The sequence below is a fragment of the Musca autumnalis genome, unplaced genomic scaffold, assembly GCF_047663935.1.
Source record: "Musca autumnalis isolate F117 unplaced genomic scaffold, ASM4766393v1 scaffold_5, whole genome shotgun sequence".
Lineage (NCBI taxonomy): Eukaryota > Metazoa > Arthropoda > Insecta > Diptera > Muscidae > Musca > Musca autumnalis.
Window position 1 is genome coordinate 203794663 of NW_027412088.1, and position 25321 is coordinate 203819983.

Here is a 25321-nt window from a genome sequence, read left to right on the forward strand (position 1 = left end):
TATGTTTATTTTAGATAATCCTGATGATGCAATCAAATGTAATTTCGAAATATCGATAAATAAAGACATTCTATCAATTATAAACCTCGAACTTCCTTAATTTATATAATTTTAATGTAAGATTTTTAGGATAAATATAAAAAATGTGAGCGATGCCTCGGAATTGGCTTGAGCGACGGAACAGACAACAATTAGAGTTCAATTTCATCTAAAGAGAGACATTATTTAATCTATTTTGCTGACATTTTTTGAAATTCAATTTTTTCGAACAAAATATATTCAATCTCTTCGACTTAAATGTCCAACTAAATTTGTTCACTGGGAAATTTACAACACCAGGCAACTGGTCAATCAAAATGTAAGAAAGCCCAAAACATTTGTTTTACATTCAACAACTAAAAACACAAACACTTAGACACCCCTCCACAAACACACTGCCACACATAACATTACAAAAATTCATACACCGCTACATTCCTTTTTACACAAACCGTAGTCTAGCCTGGGTCTTAGCAACAAAAACAATTGAGACAGACATTCATCAAAGTCAAAAGACCATTTACCATTATTTTGCATAAATTTTGTTGTTGCTTAACGAAATCTCAAAAAATTCTTCAACAAAAACCTCCTCACAATCAATAAAACAAACCAACCAACCAATAAACAAACAAACCGACACACAAACCAATTAAATAAATAACAAAACAAAAACAAAAACATCAATTGCAACACCAACCAAAATGAATTTAATGTTTCGCAAGAATTTTCGTGAGGGTACCAGCGGAAAGACCGGTGGTGGCGGTACAAAATTACAAACGAAAGCAAATCGTACAAAACGTTCACGTGATATGGGTCTCACATCGCAATCCGACGACATACACTACAGGACACATCTGTTTTTCTCACCAAATCGGCCGGGTTATGATGTGGGCGAAGGTAGGCGCTCACCTAAATCACACAGAAAATTTCACACACACACACATATACACATACCAAAAAGAAACCTAAAAATGAAATCAAATGCATACCAAACACCCAATCACTCACACACACCATTACAATTTTTATATCTGTCTTTCTCATTACAAATAAATCACAAACACCACTTTATAAAAAAACAACCTCATCATAAATTACTAAAACAAATACTAGTCGCTTGGAAGGAAGGGAAGTGGACTAAGAGAGCTGGTGAATAAGGAAAAGGCACTAGTTAAAATTTATTTCTAATAAAAAAGGAATAAATTATTATTAGCCATTGGAAATTGAAGTGGACAATTGGACAATAATTAATTGAAACTTAACAATAAGAACTCAGATTCCTCAAATGCTCCTTAAAATTGAAATGAAAGTGGTTTAGTGCTCCTCAAACTCCTCACTAGTTCCCTGCCCAAGCGGGTAGTATAAAAAGTAATGTGTATGCAATCTCAATAAGCGTCAATAACAAAAACAACAACTTACTCTGTCACGCGAATACCATCATATTTATATTGGACATGTGAACATACTTACATACATGCTAAACATGTCAAGAGCCTCGCAAACTAAAACTTACTTACAGACTAACACATTAATAACACCACCAACAACAACAAAAATATACAAAAACATTGAACTAATGATACGCAGACAAACAGACACGTAGACATTGACAGAAACACGTACTGATTTAATATGTCCATTAAGGATTAAAGGATATATTAATGATATATTAAAAAAATTATATATGAAAAAAACTCTAAAGATCTTTATACAAATTCTTATAAAATCGACCTTCGATTTTCTGTTTAAAAAACATTTTCCACGAACATGTCTTAAAGGACAAAGGGGACTTCTGTAATATCAATGTGTTCAGTCCTATGCTATATTTAGCTCAAAGAACCTCCTTTATTTTCCGAGCCTGAAGTGCCATGCCTAAAGACACCACTGCTACTACATTTTATATCGTTTTAAACAGGACCACAAGGACTATCTTTGGTGAAATTTTCAAACTGATTGTCGGTCGTATAGAAACTGCACTAAATTTTGTGGGAGAGATATTATCCGATATATTTCATCTTCGGATTTGATTTATGTTTGACAGCAATATTACGAGTATTGCAAAGGTTGGACAAATGTCTGTTTCTTCTTTCGATACTTGTCGTGGTCCATCCAGTTTAGATGATTTCCGTAGGACTTTTTAGAACTTTCGCTTCATTATATCAGGAAGCATGGACTTACCCTTTAATAAAGTTATATCATTGTAATCGGGAGGATTTGTTGGTTCTTTAGCAAATATGTTTAATTAAAATCCACTTTGGTCCTTGAAAAAATATTTTTTTTTTTAAATCCATGTGTGGAGGACTTTTTTGGTCATTAAAACATATTTTTTTCGTCCCTAAAAACATACTTTGACAAAATCAGATTTGGAGTGCTTTTCGTCCTTGAAAAATATTTAAAAAAAAAATTAAGCCTTCCGACTAGGAAAAATATACATATTTAAAAAATTTTGATTCTTCGCGTTTGGAGACTATTAGTTATTCAAAAATATTTAAAAAATTTTAAGGCGCCTATTTTTAACAACTTTACTCATTGTTTATTTTACAACAATTTCATTTGTTTGTTTTATTGTTGTTACAAAAACAAAAGGAATTTAAACAATATCGATAGTTGTTAAAAGTTACAGAATATGCCTACAGATCCTTGAAGAATTTTTTAAAAAATCAACTTTTGAAGGTGTTGTTTTAGTTCTTGAAAAATATTAAAAAGGCTTTCGATCCCTGCAGAAAAAATATATTTCTTAAAAAATCCACGTTTGGAAGACTTTTTTGTTGAAAAAATACTTTTTAAACAATCCACGCTTGAAGAGATTTTCGTCTTTGAAAAATATTTTTTTTTTTTAAATTTCATCTTAGTTGTCATTTTGGTCCTCGAAAAATTATTTTTGTTGTTTTTCGCCCTTACAAAAATATTCTTGAAAAAGTCCACATTGGTGAGCTTTTCGTCCTTAAAAACATTCTTTGATAAATTCACCTGTGGATAGTTTTTTTAAATATATTTATAAATTTTCTGGTTTGGAGTGCATTCGGTCCGAGAAAAATATCTTTAAAAATCCTCGTTTGAAGAGCTTTTGGTCATTAAAAAATGGTTTAAAAAATCCACGATTTGAGGGCTTTAAGTCCTTGAAAAAATATTTTTTTCTTAAACCCACGTTTGGAGAGCTTTTTGACCTTGAAAAAATATTTTAAAAAATCCACGTTTGGAGAGCTTTTTATCCTTGAAAAATATTTTTAATATTTTTGTTGGTCCTTAAGACAATTTTTTTTAAAAAAATACTGTTTTGAAGGGCTTTTGGTCCTTGGAAAGGTTTTTTAAAAAATTCACATTTGGAAGGCTTTTCGTAATTGAAAAAAGTATTTGAAACAAACCCAGGCTTGTATGGTTTTTGATCCTTAAAAAATGCACGGCGTATTGTCCTTAAAAGACTTTTTTAAAAATCCACGTTTGGAGAGCTTTTAGTCCTTGAAAAATATTAACCCTTGAAAACATATTAAAAAAACATGTTTGGAGAGCTTTAAATCCTTGAAAATAAACTTTTTTTAATTAAAAATTAACTTTTGGAGAGAATTTTTTCCTATATATATTTTTTCCTATATATATATATATATATATTTTTTTTTTTTTTTCTTTTAATCCTTGAAAAAAAAAATTTTTAATCCACGTTTGGAGTGCTTTTGCCCTTGAAAATATATATATTTTTTTTTTTTTCAAAAACCAACTTTGGAAATCTTTTAGTCCTTCAAAATATATATATTTTTTTTTAAATTTACGTTTGAAGATGATTTTGGGTTTGAAAATATATTTTTTTTTAAAATCCATGTTTGGACACTATTTTGACATTGAAAAAATATTTGTTAAAAAACTCACTTTTGGAGAGCATTTTGGACTTGAAAAAAAATATTTAAAAAAATCCACGTTTGTTTAAATAAACACGAGTGGAGAGCTTTTAATCCTTGAAATAAATATTTTTTTTTTCAAAAAACCAACTTTGTGGAGCTTCTTTTAGTCCTTGAAAATTTATTTTTTTTTTTTAAATCCACGTTTGGAGGGTATTTTGGCATTGAAAAAAATATTTTTTTAAAATCCACGTTTGGAGGGTATTTTGGCCTTGAAAAAATATTTTTAAAAAAAGTCCACGTTTGTTTAAATAAACACAAGTAGAGAGCTGTTAATCCTTGAAAAAAAAACTATTTTTTAATTCGAAGTTTGGAGAGCTTTTGTCCCTGAAAACCAACTTTGTAGAGCTTTTAGTCCTTGAATATATATATATATATATATATATATATATATATATATATATATATATATATATATATATATACATATGTACATATATATATATATATATTTTTTTTTTTTTGTAGAGGTAGAGTTTGTAGAGTATTTTGCTTGAAAACAATTTTTTTAAATCCACATTTGTAGAGTATTTTGGCCTTGAAAAAATATTTTTTTTTAATTCACGTTTGGAGAGTTTTTGGCCTTGAAAAAATATTTTTTAAAAAAGCCACGTTTGCAAAGTGTTTTGGCCGAGAAAAAAATATTTTTTTTAAATCCACGTTTGGTGAGTGTTTTGGCCATGAAATCCACGTTTAGAAAGCTTTTGTCCTTCAAAAATATATTTTTAATATCCACGTTTGGAGAGCTTTTAGTCCTTGAAACAAAACACGTTTTTTTTAAATGCGCGCTAGGAGAGCTTTATGTTCTTGATTTTTTTTTCTAAATCCACATTTGGAAAGCATAGTGTCGTTGAAAAAATATTTTTTTTAAAAAATCCACATTTGAAGAGTTTTTTGTCTTTGAAAAAATTTTATTTAAAAATCCGCGTTTGGAGAGATTTTTGTCCATGAATAATATTTTTTAAAAAATTCACGTTTGGAGAGCTTTTACACATTTAAAATATTTTTTAAAAAATCCAAGTTTGGAGAGCTTTTTGTCCTTGGCAAAAATGATAAAAAATATGTTTGGAGAGGTTATTGGTCATAAAAAAATTCCACGATTGACAATCTTTTGTTCTTGAAAAAATATTTTTTAAATATATATTTGAAAATAATCATGTTTAAACACGATCGTAGATTTTGGCCTTGAAAAATATTTTTAATATAAACGTTCCTAGAGCTTTTAGTCCTTGAATTTTTTTTTACAAAAATGCACGCCTGGAGAGCTTTTAGTTCTTGAAAAAAATATTTTTTTTAAATCCACGATTGGAGAGCTTTCAGTCCTTGAATTTTTTTTTAATTCACGTTTGTTGAGTTTTTTGTCCTTGAAAACAGTTTTTTTTTAAATCCACGTTTGGAGCCTTGTGTCGTTGATAAAATATTTTTTTAAAAAATCGACATTTGGAGAGTTTTTGTTTTTAAAAAAATTTTATTTAAAAATCCGCGTTTGAAGAGCTGTTTGTCCTTGAAAAATATTTGTTAAAAAATTCACGTATGGAGAGCTTTGAGTCACTTAAAATATTTTTTAAAACAAATCTGGGTTTGGAGAGCTTTTTGACCTTGACAAAAATATTTAAAAAAACATGTTTGGAGAGCTTTTTGTCATTCAACAAATATTTAAAAAAAATCAACGATTGGCGATCTTTTTGGTCTTGAAAAAATATTTTTTAAATATATTTTGAGCTTGATACTTGATAAAATTTTACTTGATAAAAATGTTTTTATATATTTTTGGATCTTAAAAAATATTTGAAAATAATCACGTTTAAAAATCAACGATCGTAGATTTTGGTCTTGAAATAAAAATATTTTTTTGAGCTAGAAAAAAATGTTTAAAAATATGGTCCTTGATAAAATATTTTTTAAATATATTTAGAGCTTAAAAAATATTTTTAAAAATTAGGTTTCGAGGGATTTTGTTTTTTGAAAAAAAATATTTTGTAAAAAATTAAGGTTTGGAAAGTTTTTGATTTTTTGAAAGTATTTTAAAAAAATGTATTTTAAAAAATCCATGCTTGATAAAATGTTACTTGATAAAAATGTTTTTATAAATTTTTGGATCTTAAAAAATATTTTGAAATAATCACGTTTAAAAATCCACGATCGTACATTTTTTTCTTGAAATAAAAATATTTTTTAAATATTTTTTGAGCTTGAAAAAAAGTTTAAAAATATGGTCCTTAAAAATATTTTTTAAATATATTTAGAGTTTAAAAAATATTTTAAAAAATTAGGTTTGAAGGGCTTTTGGTTTTTGAAAAAAAAATATTTTTTTAAAAAATTAAGGTTTGGAAAGTTTTTGAGCCTTGAAAAACTGTTTTAAATAATCCACGTTTTGAGGGCGATAGGACCTTCAATCAGTATATTAAAAAATCCATCAATAAGTATTTTAAAAAATCCATGCTTGATAAAATTTTACTTGACAAAAATGTTTTTATATATTTTGGATCTTAAAAAATATCATAAATATGTTTTTTTGGATCTTAAAAAAATATTTTAAAATAATCACATTTAAAAATCCACGATCGTATATTTTGGACACAAAATAAATATATGTTTTAAATATTTTTTTTGAGCTTGAAAAAAAAAATGTTAAAAAATATGGTCCTTGATAAAATATTTTTTAAATATATTTAGAGCTTAAAAAATTAAAAAATTTGGTTTGGAGCGCATTTGGTTTTTGAAAAAAAAAAATATTTTGTAAAAAATTAAGGTTTGGAAAGTTTTTAATCCTTGAAATTGTTTGAAATAATCCACGTTTTGAGGAAGAACTTTTTGTTTTTTTTTTTACAAAAATGCACGCTTGGAGACCTCTTAGTTTTTGAAAAAATATTTTTTTTTAAATCCACGATAAGAGAGCTTTTAGTCCTTGAAAAAAATATTTTTTTAAAATTCACGTTTATTGCGATTTTTGTCCTTGAAAACAGTTTTTTTAAATGTTTTTATATATTTTTGGATCTTAAAAAATATTTTAAAATAATCACGTTTAAAAATCTACGATCGTAGATTTTGGTCTTGAAGTAAAAATAAGTTTAAATATTTTTTTGAGCTTGAAAAAAATGATTAAAAAATGGTCCTTGATAAAATATTTTTAAATACATTTTTAGAGCTTAAAAATATTTTAAAAAATTAGCTTTGGAGGGCTTTTTATTTTTGAAACAAAATATTTTGGAAAAAAGTAAGGTTTGGAAAGTTTTTGATCCTTGGAATTGTTTTAAATAACCCACGTTTTGAGGGCGATAGGACCTTCAATAAGTATTTAAAAAAAACATGTTTGTACGATTTTTGGTCTTTAAAAATATTTAAAAAAATGACTTCGGACGTAAGGCCCGTCCTTGAAAAAATATTTAAAAAATCCAGGTTTGAAGAGCTTTTTGTCTTGAAAAAGTAGGCTTTTGGAAAGCTTTTGGTCCTTAAATAAATTTAAAAAAATAATTTTAGAGGGTTTTTGGTCTTTTTTTTAATGCACGTTTGGAGAGATTTTCATCCTTGAAAAAATATTAAAAAAAATAATTTGGAAGGCATAGGTGAGCTTTTTGCCATTACAAAAATATTAGTCTATAAAAATATATTTTTGGTAGAAAAATCAGGTTAAAGGAACCAAATTGGAGATCTTTTCGTCTTAATAAAATTCTTTTTAAAAATCCACGCCATGTTTATATTATAGCCGCTTGCAGGGTTAACCTTCATAATGAAGATTTATTTGACGTATACGCAAAGGAATTGACATTTGAAACCCAGTGGGTTTGTTAAATCCGGTTATATATGTATAATCGTACTATTAGTAAGGCTTTGGTCCCTGAAAAAATATTTTTTAAAAAATCAACGTTTGGAGAGTATTTGGTCTTAGAATAGTTGTTTTTTTTAAATCAAAGTTTAGAAAGCTTTTGGTTCTTGAAAATACATTTTAAAAATTCGACAATGGAGAGATTTTTGTCCTTACAAACTAATGCTTTATTTAATTCAGGTTTAGAACACTGCCGACCAAAAAGAGGGCACACAAAATTCTAAATACTCGTATTGGCAACTTTTGACAGTGTGTTAGTAAGGTTGTATACACGCATACTGCAAAACAAAAACAAATCAAAACATTTACTCTCTTTTGTGTGCTCTTTCGTTGCGTTCGGGTCGTGTGTGTGTGAATTGCCGAAAAACTTCGTAACTTCAACAATACCAAAAAACGGCATTGGTATAGAAGGCTATTGGTCCGCGTTTGGAGAGAATTTCATTCTTTGCAAAAATATTTTTTACAAATTGAAGTTTGAAAAGCTGTTTGTTTTCCTTTATGAAATATATACATTTTTTTTAATTTAAGCTTGGAAAGCTTTTGGAGCTTGAATTTTTTCAATCTACGTGAGGATGCCTTTTTTAAAAAATCCACGATTAGAGTGGTTTTGGTCCTTAAAAATATTTTTTTTTTTGTTTAAATACACGTTTGGAAAGCTTTTTGTCCATAAAGAAATATTTTTTAAAAAACCTTTCAGGGGCTTTTGGTCCTTAAAAATATTTTAAAAAATTTCGAAAACATAGTTTTTAAAAAGTCCACCATTGAAGGGTTGTTGGTCCTTAAATTTTTTTATTCCATGATTAGCTCTACTTGGTCCTTGAAAAAATAGTATTTAAAGAATGTACGTTTAGAAGGTTGTTAATACATGAAAATAAAATACTTTTTAAAAAATTCATATTTGGAAGGCTATTGGTTAAAATTTTGCTTTTTCAAAATATTGAAAAAAAAAACTTTTTAACATTTGGTTCCTTAAAAAGCCATTGAGAAATCCCACTATCCAAAAGGATATTGAAAAACTACTGACTGACACTCTGACATATGACTTAATACTTTACATACATATATAGCTAAATACTTACATACTTATACAAAATTATGTACATACCCGCAATTTATTAACACAACAATAACAACAACAACTGCTAATCGTTTGTGTATAATGGTGATAATCCAAGTAGTGTTGTTGTATATTACATAAAGAAATGAACTTTGAACTAAAAAAACGAAATGTGTGTCAGCTGTATACGGTAAAAAATGCTTAAAACCTCTATGTGTATGTATGTGTAAATTCATATAAGTGTATTTCTATCTATCTCTCTGTCTATGCACTAATTAACTAAAATTAATTACTAAAAAAAACGTTCATTTAAATGACTAAAACTTTTAGCTTTTTAAAAAACTTAAACAACTATTTCGGAAGCAAGTTATACTTGTGACTCCACCATGTAAGTTCTTTTGTTTCGAAAATGTCGTTTCATTTGTTTGGAAAATTCAGTACATCTCATCATTTCATTCTACATAATTTACACAATAAACCAAAATGCTTATCTACACCAACACAAGGCCCAAAAATAATAAAAAATCTCCTTATTTTGTAATATTTTAACGGAAGAGGATTTTTTTAGAATTCTAAATAAAAGAAATTGGACATATTCAAGTTTATATACCAACAGGTATGTATACATATTTCAAAATTATTATTTAATAACTAAATTCTTTGTTGTCGTATTCGAATCGTTATATATTCTTGGTTTCCACTTGACTCCCAAAGGAGTTTAGGACCACAACACATTTTATCAAAGGTATCTCTTCTACTCTGAACATTTACAATGAATTGATACCATAGCCAATTTTAAGAAAAAAGATCCTTAAAAAATATTGTTAAACTGCAACATTGCCTACAGCAAAATAAGGTCATTTTATATATTTTCTCATCCTTTCTCTCTCTATTTCCATCTTGAATGTTTTCCCTTGTCATGCATTCATTCTCTAAAAATTTCTTTAACATAACAGAAATGCTTTCAAATGGCTGGCTTTAAATAACAAAAACAAGAATCCTAAAAACTTTAACCTTTTCAAAATGCATGGATTCATAACCTCAAACTCAAGCATTTCCATATGCATACACATGTACATACACACATTCTGCACACACACACACCCACACACAATCATGTAAATTTCAAAAATCCATACACACATATATTCATGTCATACACACAATTTCTCTCTTCAAATTCCAAAAAAAAAAAATATCAATCAACAGAACAACTCATTGCAGAGCGGTGCAGTGGCTTTTCCGGTGCTTGTAATCCATCGACCACCAACACCAATACAACCGGCACGCTTACACTGTCACCCATACAGCATGAGTCTATGGATGCACCACAGCCCTTAGTTGATCGCAAACCTTCTGTATCGCTATTAAGATGGAGCAACAACAACAACGGCAACAACAGTAACAGTAACACCACACACCAATACCACCATTACCAGCCACCACCACCACCACTACCACAACAACAACCATCAACCTCTAGAAGTAGTAGCTTTAGATATCCAATTGATAGCATACAAATGACAGAAACCAATCGCAACCAGAACATCAGCAACAACAACAACAGCATCAATTACAGCAAGACAAGCAGCTACATCACCACGCCAGGCTCCTCCACATCACAACTGCTGCAACAACAACAGCAACAACTGGGGCCTACGGGTTTATCTTCAACCGCTGCTGTTAGGCAAGGTTTGAAACAATGTTCCAGGCCCCCACCTCTACCATTCGTTTTCCTCTTTTTTTTGGAATGCATTTTTTCTTTTGTTTTTCTTCCTATTCTTCTTTGGCTATCATCACTTCCGTCCGTTCACATCCTTCCGTTTCATGAGCAAGCATATGACATTTAATTCATTCTTCTTCTTCTTCTTCTTATCATTTCTAAACTTTATTTTTGGTATTAACAATAATTTTTGGGGGGAAGTATTCTGCAAAATTGCAGGAGTTCGAAAACTCCACGTTGGTAAGACATTTGGTAATTGAAAAATATTTAAAAAAATCCAAGTTTGTATAGTTTTTGGTCCTTAAAAATATTTAAAAAAAACTTTTGGATGGTTTAGTGGAAAATCCAACTCCAAACGTGGATTTCAATGTTTGGAGAGCTTTTGGTGTTTGAAAAAAATATTTCAAGAAATCCACGTTTGGAGAGCGTTCTATCCGTTGAGGGCTGTTCGTCCTTGAAATATTTTTTTTTAAATACACGGAAGGCTTTTGGTCCTTGAAAAAATATTTTTAAAAATCTACGTTTGGTTTTGAAAAAAAAAACCGATTTGAAGGGCCTTGGGTTGTTTAAAAAGCGGTTTGGAGGGCTTTTGGTCCTTGAACAAATATTTTTTTTTTTTCAAAAAAAAAACCTTTGGTCCTTGATATTTTTTTTTTAAAAATCCACATTTGGTCCTTGAAAAATATTTTTTTAAATCCACCTTTGGTCCTTGAAAAAATATTTTTTTTAAAAAATCCACCTACGGTCCTTGAAAAAATATTTTTTTAAATCCACCTTTGGTCCTTGAAAAAATTTAAAAAATTCACGTTTGAGAAAATATTTTTTTTAAAGCCACGTTTGAGAAAATATTTTTTTTTAAATCCACGTTTGAGAAAATATTTTTTTCGAAAATCCAAGTTTGAGAAATATTTTTTTAAATCTACACTTGAAAAATGTTTTTTTTTAAATCCACGTTTGCAAAATATTTTTTTTGAGAAAATTTTTTTTAATGAAAGTTTGAGAAAATATTTTTTTTTTAAAAATCCACGTTTGAAAAGAAATTTTTAAAAAATCCACTTTTGAGAAAAAAATTAAAGATTCATATATGCGAAAATATTTTTTGAGAAATCCAAGTTTGAGAAATATTTTTTTTTTAATCTAGGTTTAAAAATATTTTTTTTAAATCCACGTTTGAAAAATACATTTTTTTTTAAATCCACGTTTGAAAAAAATATTTTTTATAAAATATATGTACGTTTGAAAAAATATTTTTTTAAAAAAACCACGTTTGAAAAAATATTTTTTTAAAAAATTCACGTTTGATATAATATTTTTTTAAAAAATCTACGTTTGAAAAATCGTTTGGTTGATTAAAAAACACCTTTGGTCCTTGAAAAAATATATATTTTTTTAAATCCACCTTTGGTCCTTAAAAAAAAACGTTTTTTTAAAAATCCACGTTTGAAAACAATTTAAAAAATTCAAATATCAAACTTCCGAACTGGAAGGCATTGCAATTCATGAAGAAAAAAGTCTTCGATTGTATATGTGTGTATTGAAGAAGGGTTCTATGAAGAATAGAGACACTAGGCTGACTTGATACTAAAAAGGCTTCAAAAATACTTCACAAGTGCAAATTTGCAATAAGTTTAGTATATATACAAGTTTTGAAACTCAGGATTTGTCTAGCACCACATCTTAATTTGCCTGATGAGCTGAACTAAACCACCAGCGAAACGATCGTAGCATATTGGTTGGATGTGTCTGGACTTCCACTTCCACTTGGACTTCCTTTTCAATACAAAACTCCTTAGGTCATGAAAGCTTAATTAATTCAATTAAATAAAGCTCTCACAAATAAATGACCTTCGTCCTAATAAGACAACAATTAAATAAAAATTCACATCTGAAAAAATATTTTTTAAAAAATTTACGTTTCAAAAAATATTTTTTAAAAAAATCGACTTTTGAAAAAATATTTTTTTTTAAAAAATCCACGTTTTAAATAATAATTTTTAAAAAATTCACGTTCAAAAAAAGTGTTTATTCCTCGTATGAAAAAATATTTTTTAAAAAATCCATGTTTGAAAAAATAATTTTTAAAAATCCATGTTTGAAAAAATATTTTTTTAAAAATCCATGTTCGAAGAAATATTCTTTTAAAATTCCACTTTGATCCTTGAAAAGTATTTTTTTAATCCACGTTGGTCCTTAAAGTGTATTTTTTTAAATGCACGTTGATCATTGAAAAGTATTTTTTTAAAAAATCCACGTTGATCCTTGAAAAATATTTTTTAAAAAATTCACGTTGATCCTTGAAAAATATTTTTTTAAGAAATCCACGTTGATCCTTGAAAAGTATTTTTTTAATCCACGTTGGTCCTTGAAAAGTTTTTTTTTAAATCCACGTTGATCCTTGAAAAGTATATTTTTTATCCCCGTTGATCCTTGAAAAGTATTTTTTTAATCCACGTTTGTCCTTGAAAAGTATTTTTTTAAATCCACGTTGATCTTTGAAAAGTATATTTTAAAAAATCCCGTTGATGCTTGCAAAATATTTTTAAAAAATCCCGTTGATCCTTGAAAAATATTTAAAAAAAATCCACGTTGATCCTGAAAAATATTTTTTTAAAAAATCCACGTTGATCCTTGAAAAATATTTTTAAAAAATCCACGTTGATCCTTGAAAAATATTTTTAAAAAATCCACGTTGATCCTTGAAAAATATTTTTAAAAAATCCACGTTGATCCTTGAAAAATATTTTTAAAAAATCCACGTTGATCCTTGAAAAATATTTTTAAAAAATCCACGTTGATCCTTGAAAAATATTTTTAAAAAATCCACGTTGATCCTTGAAAAATATTTTTAAAAAATCCACGTTGATCCTTGAAAAATATTTTTAAAAAATCCACGTTGATCCTTGAAAAATATTTTAAAAAAAAATCTCGTTGATCCTTGAAAAATATTATTAAAAAATCCACGTTGATCCTTGAAAAATATTTTTAAAAAATCCACGTTGATCCTTGAAAAATATTTAAAAAAAACACATTGATCCTTGAAAAATATTTTAAAAAAATCCACGTTGATCCTTGAAAAATATTTAAAAAAACACATTGATCTTTGAAAAATATTTTAAAAAAATCCAGGTTCGGTCCTTGGAAAAATATTTTTTAAAAAATCCAAGTTTGGTCCTAGGAAATTTTTTTTTTTAAAAAATCCACGTTTGGTCCTTGAAAAAATATTTTTTTAAAAATCCACGTTTGGTCCTTGGAGAAATATTTTTTAAAAAATCCTCGTTTGGACTTTGGAAAATTTTTTTTAAAAAATTTGGTCCTTGGAAAAATATTTGCTGAAAAATCCACGCTGATCCTTGAAAAATTGTTTTCAAAAAATCAAAGCTGATTCTTAAAAAATTATTTTCAAAAATCGAAGATGATTCTTAAAAAATATTAAACAACACGTATAATCCTTAAAAATATTTTTTTTAGAAAATTTGAAAAAATTTTTTGAAAAATATGTTTAAAAATCCACTTTGATCCTTGAAACATATTTTTAAAAAAATCCACGTTGATCCTTGAAAAATATTTTTAAAAAATCCACGCCTGAACAACTTTTAATCATTGAAAAAAAAAATGTTAAACAAATCAAGTTGGGATAGCTTTTCATACTTGATTTTTCAACCCCACGTCCAGAGAGCTTTTCCTCCTTAACAAATATTTTTGAAAATCCACGAACTCTTCCTTGCAAAAAATATTATAAAAAGTCCACGTTCGGAGAGGTTTTAAATATTAATAAAATCAACGTTTGGAGAGTTTTTCCTCCTTGAGAAAAATATTTATTAAAACACCCACGTTCGAAGAGCTTTGGTCCTTTGGAAAGCTTTCTTTTCTTGAAAATTATGTTAAAAAAAATTAAGTTTAGAGAGCTTTTGGTCCTTTGGAGAGCTTTCTTTCCTTGAAAATTATTTAAAAAAAAATTAAGTTTAGAGAGCTTTTGGTCCTTTGGAGAGCTTTTCCACGTTTGGAGAGCTTTTCCTCCTTGAGAAAAATATTTATTTAAAAATCCACGTTTGGAGAGCTTTTGGTCCTTTTGAGAGATTTTTTTCCTTGAAAATTATTTAAAAAAAATTAAGTTTAGAGAGCTTTTGGTCCTTTGGAGAGCTTTCTTACATTGAATTTTTTTTTTAAATTAAGTTTAGAGAGCTTTTGGTCCTTTGGAGAGCTTTCTTTCATTGAAATTTTTTTTTTAAAATTAAGTTAAGAAAGCCTTTAGTCCTCTGGAGAGCTTTCTTTCCTTGAAAATTATTTAAAAAAAATAAGTTTAGAGAGCATTTCCTCCTTGAGAAAAATATTTATTTAAAAATTCACGTTTGGAGAGCTTTTCCTCCTTGAGAAAAATATTTATCTAAAAAAAAAACGTTTGGAAAGCTTCGTCTAGATAGCTTTTCCTCCTTAAAAAAGTATTTTTTAAAAAAATTCACGTCTAGAGAGCTTTTCCTTATTAAATAAATATTTTCCAAAATACACGTCTAGAGAGCTTTTCATCCTTAAACAAATATTTAAAAAATCCACGTTTGGAAAGGTTTTCTTCCTTGCAAAAAATATTATAAAACAACACGTTCGGAGATTTTTTAAATATTAAAAAAATCAACGTTTGGAGACCTTTTACTACCTGAGAAAAAAATTATTTAAAAATCCACGTTCGAAGAGCATTTGGTCCTCGAAAATTTATTAAAAAAAATAAGTTTGGAGAGCTTTTCCTCCTTGAGAAAAATATTTATTTAAAAATCCGCGTTTAGAGAGCTTTTTTTCCTTGAAAAAAATATTTAAAAAACTCCGCGTTCGGAGAGCTTTTCCTCCTTGAAAAATAATTTTTAGAAATCCACGTTTGGAGAGCCTTTCCTCCTTGAAAAAAAATATTTTTCTAAAATCCACATTTTAAATCCACGTTTGGAGAGCTTTTCACCCTTGAAATAGATATTATTTTAAATTCAAGTTTGGAGAGCTTTTCCTCCTGGAAAAAATATTTTTTGTTTTAAATCCACGTTTGGAGAGCTTTTACTTCTTGAAAAATATTTATTTAAAAATCCACGTTTGAAGGGCTTTTGGTCCTTTGGAATGCCTTGAATAAATATTTTTTTTAAATCCACGTTTTGAGGGCTTTTGACCCTTTGGAGAGATTTTGGACTTTGAAAAATTATTTTGTTAAACAATCCACGTTTAGGGGGCTTCTAGTCCTTAAAATACTTTTTAAAAAATTCACGTTTGGAGATCTTTTGGTCGTTTAAAAATTTAACGTTTGGTGAACTTTTCGTCCTTGAAGGGCTTTTGTTAATATTGTATTCCCTTCGATGATCATTTAACAAAATTTTCTTTTTCTTAACATCAATTCATATTTCTAAAAATCCCCTCTTCCTTTCATCACCTTTTCTCCCGCCTCTCATCCTTCCTCCAACTTCGTTATTTTGAAAACTATACTAACAGATTTTATGGAATTTATGTAAATTATGTATTTTTATTACTAATCCCTACTAAAGCAAATAAGCTTGGCAAGCTTTTTAAGCGTCTGAGATCCCTGTCTATATAACTATTAACCAGAGAAAAGAGCTTTCTAATCTTCCTTCCGACACCCATTCACATGACTAACTTCTCCCCCAAGCTCTATACAAAACTCAACGGAACTGTGTGTGAAGTAAAAAAAAACGAAAATCAAACGATATTCATTGAAATCTGACTTCAAATAGAGCTAAACTAGATGGGCTTTTGTAAAATAGCTTTAAGCTTTAGATGTGACACAACTTTTTTCAAATATTTATATTAAAAATTAATACAAAAAATACCTTTTTTGATTTCGCTTACAGCTAGTTATGGCATATCAGGTAGCGGTGCGACAATGGGACCAAACAATGGCCTAGTTTCCATGACGTCAGGCGGTGTGCGCTCAGAACCCATATCATTGGCCACACTGGATCGTGATTGTTTTATAATACCTGTACATAGTGTGGATCGTTTTCTACCAGCTGGCATACCGGTAAGTAAAAGAGAATAAGAGTATATTTATATTAGCTCTCATTATCATGCTAATGCCATAAAGAAATTCGATACGCAAATTGTGGTCTCTCATACAATATTTTTGTGACCCAATTGAAGTTTCTATAAAATATTTTTTCCAGCTGCCTCCATCACCGGTCGATGGCAATTCAACGAAACCTTCCAGCCCTCTAAGTGTTCTGGAGGTCTCCGATCCCAAATTATGCATTTTAGTTCATTTGATGAGTCCCCTTGAGCCCATAGATCCAGTGCTTGAATCCCCCTTGGCCCATCCACTGCTCAAACAACGTTCTGTGGCATCGGAACTTTTAACAGAAGTGCAACAGGCCAATACAGCAGTTGGTGGCATGTTGTTGGCCAATATGGAGAAAATTTGTAAGTGTGCTGCAATCTTAAGATTGTTGTTGGTTTGGAACTTAATGTGTTTTCTTTTCCTTTTCTTTATATCCTTTCCGCAGCCGAATTTCCCTTTATTACCTATTATGTTATAAATACTACACAAACGGATCCTTCAAACTTTTATTCGGGCATAAGAGTTTCATCTTTATCGAAATTTGAGCCAAAAAATTTAAGGTAAGTTTTGGGAAGGGTGTGAAAGGTGGGTCAATATACACTGGGAAATTTTTAAAAAATATTGGACTTATTTTCTTTTAAATCCAAAATTGAAAAATATTCTTAAAAAAGTGTACGATTGCAGTTCTCTTGGCCCTTGAAAGCAATATTTTAAAAATAAAAATTTGGAGGTTTTTTGACTCTTGAAAAAGTATTAAAAAAATCCAAGTTCGGAGGTACCCTAGCTCTTGAAAAAATTTATTTAGAAAATCCAAGTTCAAAGGTTCCTGTCCCTTTAAAAATCTACGATTGGAGGCCCTTGAAAATTTATTTAAAATATCCACGTCCGGAGGTCTCAGAGCCTTTGAAAACAATTATTTAAAATCTCACGTTGGGAGGTCTCTGGAAAATATTATTTCAAAAATTTGAAGGTATTTTGCCCTTAAAAATATATTTTCAAATCTAAGAGACCTCCAAGGTTTCTAGGCCCTAGAAAAAATATTTTAAAAGAATGCATTTGAAGAAAATTAGGTCTCGGGGCCTTCAAAAAATATTTAAAATATACAGGTTTTGAAGTCTCAGGTACCTTGAAATTTTTTTTCCAAAACTTAATGTTTGGTTCTCTAGAAAAAAATCACTGTCAATGGGCCATTCACGCGTCCTCAAAAAATAAAAACAAAAACCCTTAAATAAAATTAAAAAAAAAACCACGCGTCCTAGAAAAATATTTAAAAAAAATCCACGAGTCCTAGAAAAATATTTAAAAAATCCACGCGTCCTAGAAAAATATTTAAAAAAATCCACGCGTCCTATAAAAATATTTAAAAAGATCCACGCGTCCTAGAAAAATATTTAAAAAATACACGCGTCCTAGAACAATATTTAAAAAAATCCACGCGTCCTAGAAAAATATTTAAAAAAATCCACGCGTCCTAGAAAAATATTTAAAAAAATCCACGCGTCTTAGAAAAACATAAAAAAAATCCACGCGTCCAAAAAAAATATTTTAAAAAATCCACGCGTCCTAGAAAAATATTTTAAAAAATCCACGCGTTTTAGAAAAATATTTAAAAAAATCCACGCGTCCTAGAAAAATATTTAAAAAAGTCCACGCGTCCTAGAAAAATATTTAAAAAAATTCACGCGTCCTAGAAAAATATTTAAAAAAAATCCACGCGTCCTAGAAAAATATTTAAAAAAATCCACGCGTCCTAGAAAAATATTTAAAAAAATGCTCGCGTCCTAGAAAAATATTTAAAAAATGCTCGCGTCCTAGAAAAATATTTAAAAAAATCCACGCGTCCTAGAAAAATATTTAAAAAAATCCACGCGTCCTAGAAAAATATTTCACAAAATCCACGAGTCCTGGAAAAATATTAAAAAAGAATCCACGCGTCCTAGAAAAATATTTAAAAAAATCCACGCGTCCTAGAAAAATATTTAAAAAAATCCACGTGTCCTAGAAAAATATTTCACAAAATCCACGCGTCCTATAAAAATATTTCACAAAATCCACGCGTCCTAGAAAAATATTAAAAAAAAAAATCCACGCGTCCTAGAAAAATATTTAAAAAAAAATCCACGCGTTCTAGAAAAATATTTAAAAAAATCCACGCGTCCTAGAAAAATATTTAAAAAAATCCACGTGTCCTAGAAAAATATTTAAAAAAATCCACGCATCCTAGAAAAATATTTAAAAAAATCCACGCGTCCTAGAAAAATATTTAAAAAAATCCAAGCGTCCTAGAAAAATATTTAAAAAAATCCACGCGTCCTAGAAAAATATTTAAAAAAATGCTCGCGTCCTAGAAAAATATTTAAAAAAATCCACGCGTCCTAGAAAAATATTTAAAAAAATCCACGCGTCCTAGAAAAATATTTAAAAAAATGCTCGCGTCCTAGAAAAATATTTAAAAAAATGCTCGCGTCCTAGAAAAATATTTAAAAAAATCCACGCGTCCTAGAAAAATATTTAAAAAAATCCACGCGTCCTAGAAAAATATTTCACAAAATCCACGAGTCCTGGAAAAATATTAAAAAAGAATCCACGCGTCCTAGAAAAATATTTAAAAAAATCCACGCGTCCTAGAAAAATATTTAAAAAAATCCACGCGTCCTAGAAAAATATTTCACAAAAACCACGCGTCCTAGAAAAATATTTCACAAAATCCACGCGTCCTAGAAAAATATTAAAAAAAAAATCCACGCGTTCTAGAAAAATATTTAAAAAAAACCACGCGTCCTAGAAAAATATTTAAAAAAATCCACGTGTCCTAGAAAAATATTTAAAAAAATCCACGCATCCTAGAAAAATATTTAAAAAAATCCACGCGTCCTAGAAAAATATTTAAAAAAATCCAAGCGTCCTAGAAAAATATTTAAAAAAATCCACGCGTCCTAGAAAAATATTTAAAAAAATCCACGCGTCCTAGAAAAATATTTAAAAAAATCCACGCGTCCTAGAAAAATATTTAAAAAAATCCACGCGTCCTAGAAAAATATTTAAAAAAATCCAAGCGTCCTAGAAAAATATTTAAAAAAATCCAAGCGTCCTAGAAAAATATTTAAAAAAATCCACGCGTCCTAGAAAAATATTAAAAAAATCCACGCGTCCTAGAAAAATATTTAAAAAAATCCACGCGTCCTAGAAAAATATTTAAAAAATCCACGCGTCCTAAAAAAATATTAAAAAAATCCACGCGTCCTAGAAAAATATTTAAAAAAAATCCACGCGTCCCAGAAAAATATTTTAAAAAATCCACGCGTCCTAGAAAAATGTTTTAAAAATCCACGCGTCCTAGAAAAATATTTCAAAAAATCCACGTGTCCTAAAAAATTATTTAAAAAAATCCACGCGTCCCAGACAAATATTTAAAAAAATCCACGCGTCCTAGAAAAATATTTAAAAAAAACCACGCGTCCTAGAAAAATATTTAAAAAAATCCACGCGTCCTAGAAAAATATTTAAAAAAATCCACGCGTCCTAGAAAAATATTTAAAAAAATCCACGCGTCATAGAAAAATATTTCAAAAAATCCACGCGTCCTAGAAAAATATTTAAAAAAATCCACGCGTCCTGGAAAAATATTTAAAAAAATCCACGCGTCCTAGAAAAATATTTAAAAAAATCCACGCGTCCTAGAAAAATATTTAAAAAAATCCACGCGTCCTAGAAAAATATTTAAAAAAATCCACGCGTCCTGGAAAAATATTTAAAAAAAATCCACGCGTCCTAGAAAAATATTTAAAAAAATCCACGCGTCCTAGAAAAATATTTAAAAAAATCCACGCGTCCTAGAAAAATATTTAAAAAAACCCACGCGTCCTAGAAAAATATTTAAAAAAATCCGCGCGTCCTAGAAAAATATTTAAAAAAATCCACGCGTCCTAGAAAAATATTTAAAAAAATCCACGCGTCCTGGAAAAATATTTAAAAAAAATCCACGCGTCCTAGAAAAATATTTAAAAAAATCCACGCGTCCTAGAAAAATATTTAAAAAAATCCACGCGTCCTAGAAAAATATTTAAAAAAACCCACGCGTCCTAGAAAAATATTTAAAAAAATCCGCGCGTCCTAGAAAAATATTTAAAAAAATCCACGCGTCCTAGAAAAATATTTAAAAAAATCCACGCGTCCTAGAAAAATATTTAAAAAAATCCACGCGTCCTAGAAAAATATTTAAAAAAATCCACGCGTCCTTGAAAAATATTTAAAAAAATCCACGCGTCCTGGAAAAATATTTAAAAAAATCCACGCGTCCTAGAAAAATATTTAAAAAAATCCACGCGTCATAGAAAAATATTTCAAAAAATCCACGCGTCCTGGAAAAATATTTAAAAAAATCCACGCGTCCTAGAAAAATATTTAAAAAAATCCACGCGTCATAGAAAAATATTTCAAAAAATCCACGCGTCCTAGAAAAATATTTAAAAAAATCCACGCGTCCTGGAAAAATATTTAAAAAAATCCACGCGTCCTAGAAAAATATTTAAAAAAATCCACGCGTCCTAGAAAAATATTTAAAAAAATCCAAGCGTCCTAGAAAAATATTTAAAAAAATCCACGCGTCCTAGAAAAATATTTAAAAAAATCCACGCGTCCTAGAAAAATATTTAAAAAATTCCACGCGTCCTAGAAAAATATTTAAAAAAATCCACGCGTCCTAGAAAAATATTTAAAAAAATCCACGCGTCCTAGAAAAATATTTAAAAAAATCCACGCGTCCTAGAAAAATATTTAAAAAAATCCAAGCGTCCTAGAAAAATATTTAAAAAAATCCACGCGTCCTAGAAAAATATTAAAAAAATCCACGCGTCCTAGAAAAATATTTAAAAAAATCCACGCGTCCTAGAAAAATATTTAAAAAAATCCACGCGTCCTAGAAAAATATTTAAAAAATCCACGCGTCCTAGAAAAATATTTAAAAAAATCCACGCGTCCTAAAAAAATATTAAAAAAATCCACGCGTCCCAGAAAAATATTTTAAAAAATCCACGCGTCCTAGAAAAATGTTTTAAAAATCCACGCGTCCTAGAAAAATATTTCAAAAAAACCACGTGTCCTAAAAAATTATTTAAAAAAATCCACGCGTCCCAGACAAATATTTAAAAAAATCCACGCGTCCTAGAAAAATATTTAAAAAAAATCCAAGCGTCCTAGAAAAATATTTTAAAAATCCACGCGTCCTAGAAAAATATTTAAAAAAATCCACGCGTCCTAGAAAAATATTTAAAAAAATCCACGCGTTCTAGAAAAATATTTAAAAAAATCCACGCGTCCTAGAAAAATATTTAAAAAAATCCACGCGTCCTAGAAAAATATTTAAAAAAATCCACGCGTCCTAGAAAAATATTTAAAAAAATCCACGCGTCCTAGAAAAATATTTAAAAAAATCCACGCGTCCTAGAAAAATATTTAAAAAAATCCACGCGTCCTAGAAAAATATTTAAAAAAATCCACGCGTCCTAGAAAAATATTTAAAAAAATCCACGCGTCATAGAAAAATATTTCAAAAAATCCACGCGTCCTAGAAAAATATTTAAAAAAATCCACGCGTCCTGGAAAAATATTTAAAAAAATCCACGCGTCCTAGAAAAATATTTAAAAAAATCCACGCGTCCTAGAAAAATATTTAAAAAAATCCACGCGTCCTAGAAAAATATTTAAAAAAATCCAAGCGTCCTAGAAAAATATTTAAAAAAATCCACGCGTCCTAGAAAAATATTTAAAAAAATCCACGCGTCCTAGAAAAATATTTAAAAAAATCCACGCGTCCTAGAAAAATATTTAAAAAAATCCACGCGTCCTGGAAAAATATTTAAAAAAATCCACGCGTCCTAGAAAAATATTTAAAAAAATCCACGCGTCCTAGAAAAATATTTAAAAAAATCCACTCGTCCTAGAAAAATATTTAAAAAAATCCACGCGTCCTAGAAAAATGTTTTAAAAAATCCACGCGTCCTAGAAAAATATTTAAAAAAATCCACGCGTCCTAGAAAAATATTTAAAAAAAATCCAAGCGTCCTAGAAAAATATTTAAAAAAATCCAAGCGTCCTAGAAAAATATTTAAAAAAATCCAAGCGTCCTAGAAAAATATTTAAAAAAATCCACGCGTCCTAGAAAAATATTTAAAAAAATCCACGCGTCCTAGAAAAATATTTAAAAAAATCCACGCTTCATAGAAAAATATTTCAAAAAATCCACGCGTCCTAGAAAAATATTTAAAAAAATCCACGCGTCCTGGAAAAATATTTAAAAAAATCCACGCGTCCTAGAAAAATATTTAAAAAAATCCAAGCGTCCTAGAAAAATATTTAAAAAAATCCACGCGTCCTAGAAAAATATTTAAAAAAATCCACGCGTCCTAGAAAAATATTTAAAAAAATCCACGCGTCCTAGAAAAATATTTAAAAAAATCCACGCGTCCTAGAAAAATATTTAAAAAAATCCACGCGTCCTAGAAAAATATTTAAAAAAATCCACGCGTCCTAGAAAAATATTTAAAAAAATCCACGCGTCCTAGAAAAATATTTAAAAAAATCCAAGCGTCCTAGAAAAATATTTAAAAAAATCCAAGCGTCCTAGAAAAATATTTAAAAAAATCCACGCGTCCTAGAAAAATATTAAAAAAATCCACGCGTCCTAGAAAAATATTTAAAAAAATCCACGCGTCCTAGAAAAATATTTAAAAAATCCACGCGTCCTAGAAAAATATTTAAAAAAATCCACGCGTCCTAAAAAAATATTTAAAAAAATCCACGCGTCCTAGAAAAATATTTAAAAAAATCCACGCGTCCCAGAAAAATATTTTAAAAAATCCACGCGTCCTAGAAAAATGTTTTAAAAATCCACGCGTCCTAGAAAAATATTTCAAAAAATCCACGTGTCCTAAAAAATTATTTAAAAAAATCCACGCGTCCCAGACAAATATTTAAAAAAATTCACGCGTCCTAGAAAAATATTTAAAAAAAACCACGCGTCCTAGAAAAATATTTTAAAAAATCCACGCGTCCTAGAAAAATATTTAAAAAAATCCACACGTCCTAGAAAAATATTTAAAAAAATCCACGCGTCCTAGAAAAATATTTAAAAAAATCCACGCGTCCTAGAAAAATATTTAAAAAAATCCTCGCGTCCTAGAAAAATATTTTAAAAAATCCACGCGTCCTAGAAAAATATTTAAATAAAATCCACGCGTCCTAGAAAAATATTTAAAAAAATCCACGGGTCCTTAAAAATATTTTAAAAAATCCACGCGTCCTAGAAAAATATTTAAAAAAATCCACGCGTCCTAAAAAATATTAAAAAAATCAACGCGTCCTAGAAAAATATTAAAAAAATCCACGCGTCCTAGAAAAATATCTAAAAAAATCCATGCGTCCTAAAAAAAATATTAAAAAAAATCCACGCGTCCTAGAAAAATATTCTTAAAATATATTTATTTTTGTAAATATTTTTAAGACTCGCAGCTTCCTCCACTGATCCTTGAAAAATATTTTTAAAAAATCCTCGTTTCCTGTAAAATATTTAAAAAGTACCACGGGTCCTTAAAAAATATTTTGTATTGTTTAGTATCCTGGGATGGTTGTCTGTGGGTACGTTAAAAAAAAATCATCGTTTTGTGGTCTTTGTTTCCACGGATGGATATTTTTTCTCTCACTGCATAAATGCATGAAGGCCTCCTCTGGTCTCTCACTGTTACAAACAATTTGTGCGTTGATATGCCGCAATGTGGCCAATTCTCTGGCAAGTTAGTTCATAGATCTGAGATAATAATTGTTGGAAAGCTTCCAGATATAAAAATGTGACATACTTACACAGCAGATTGGATACTTTTTAAACAGGATATCCTCGTTTGGCGGAAAATGAAAGAATGTTTGCGCCACACACAAATTGATCACTGCTAGGTTTTTTCATTCATTTCGTGATTTATGTGTGTCACAATATTTTTTATTATCACATTCTCCACGGTTCGTTGCCTCAATTGTGTGTCGTTCGTACTGACGATGACATTTGTAATGAATTGTAAGTAGTTGATGCTGCTGGCCAATTTCGCCAGTTTAGAGATTTTCTGGTCAATATTTTGTGTATGGCCGGCTAATTTATTGTGGTGGTCCCATTGTATGTTGACAAGGCTATTATTTTACTATCAATGATTTTTTTTTAATTCTCCTTTTATTCTCTTTTATTTTTGTGTAAAAAAATGTTTAGATACACTGCCGCTCATACATTAGATTTATATAGTGAAGTGGCTGCCATATGTCGTCCTCCTTTACAGTTGGCCCCCAGTGAAAGTGGCAGCTTTAAGAAGACACAAACTCCGGCCACCGGTTATATTATTTCAGTATTTAAGGTAAGTTTTTATTTGAGTTTGTATGTGTGTGTGTGTGTGTGTTTGTTAACTTGATTAGTTGGTTCTTGCTTGCTCTTGCTGCTTGTCTGCACCAGACATAGCCTATCTATTATGTAGCAAACCAATCTCCATGGTTGTAAAAAGTTACTGTCCTCCGCCTGTCTACCACCGCTCACTGTTCGTTAATGTCCTGTAGCGCGAATTTCTATCACTAAGGCTCATGTTATATTTAAATGTAATTTAAGAAATTTTTGCCACTAGTTCTTTTTTTTTTTGTTTTGGCTGCTGCTTATCCTTGTTATAGTTGTTGTTGTTGCTGTTGTTTTAGTTGTCTTGTAATTTGTTTT

The 25321-nt window shown here is 29.0% G+C and overlaps 1 protein-coding gene across 32 annotated transcripts in view; it reads left to right on the plus strand.

Annotated features, from left to right (window-relative positions):
* The window catches only part of LOC141405613 (uncharacterized), a 51652-nt gene that overhangs the window by 21008 nt on the left and 5323 nt on the right, over window positions 1-25321 (plus strand). For 11 of the 32 annotated variants that reach the window (XM_073990148.1, XM_073990163.1, XM_073990150.1 and 8 more), the window contains 6 exons: window positions 762-936; window positions 10025-10507; window positions 16379-16548; window positions 16691-16943; window positions 17027-17141; window positions 24833-24974. In XM_073990148.1, the coding sequence (XP_073846249.1) occupies window positions 762-936; window positions 10025-10507; window positions 16379-16548; window positions 16691-16943; window positions 17027-17141; window positions 24833-24974 (1338 nt within the window). Of the gene's footprint in view, window positions 1-496; window positions 937-8958; window positions 9032-9145; window positions 9204-10024; window positions 10508-16378; window positions 16549-16690; window positions 16944-17026; window positions 17142-24832; window positions 24975-25321 lie in introns of those variants that run through there. The other 21 variants (XM_073990160.1, XM_073990153.1, XM_073990155.1 and 18 more) reach the window with 9 other exon arrangements.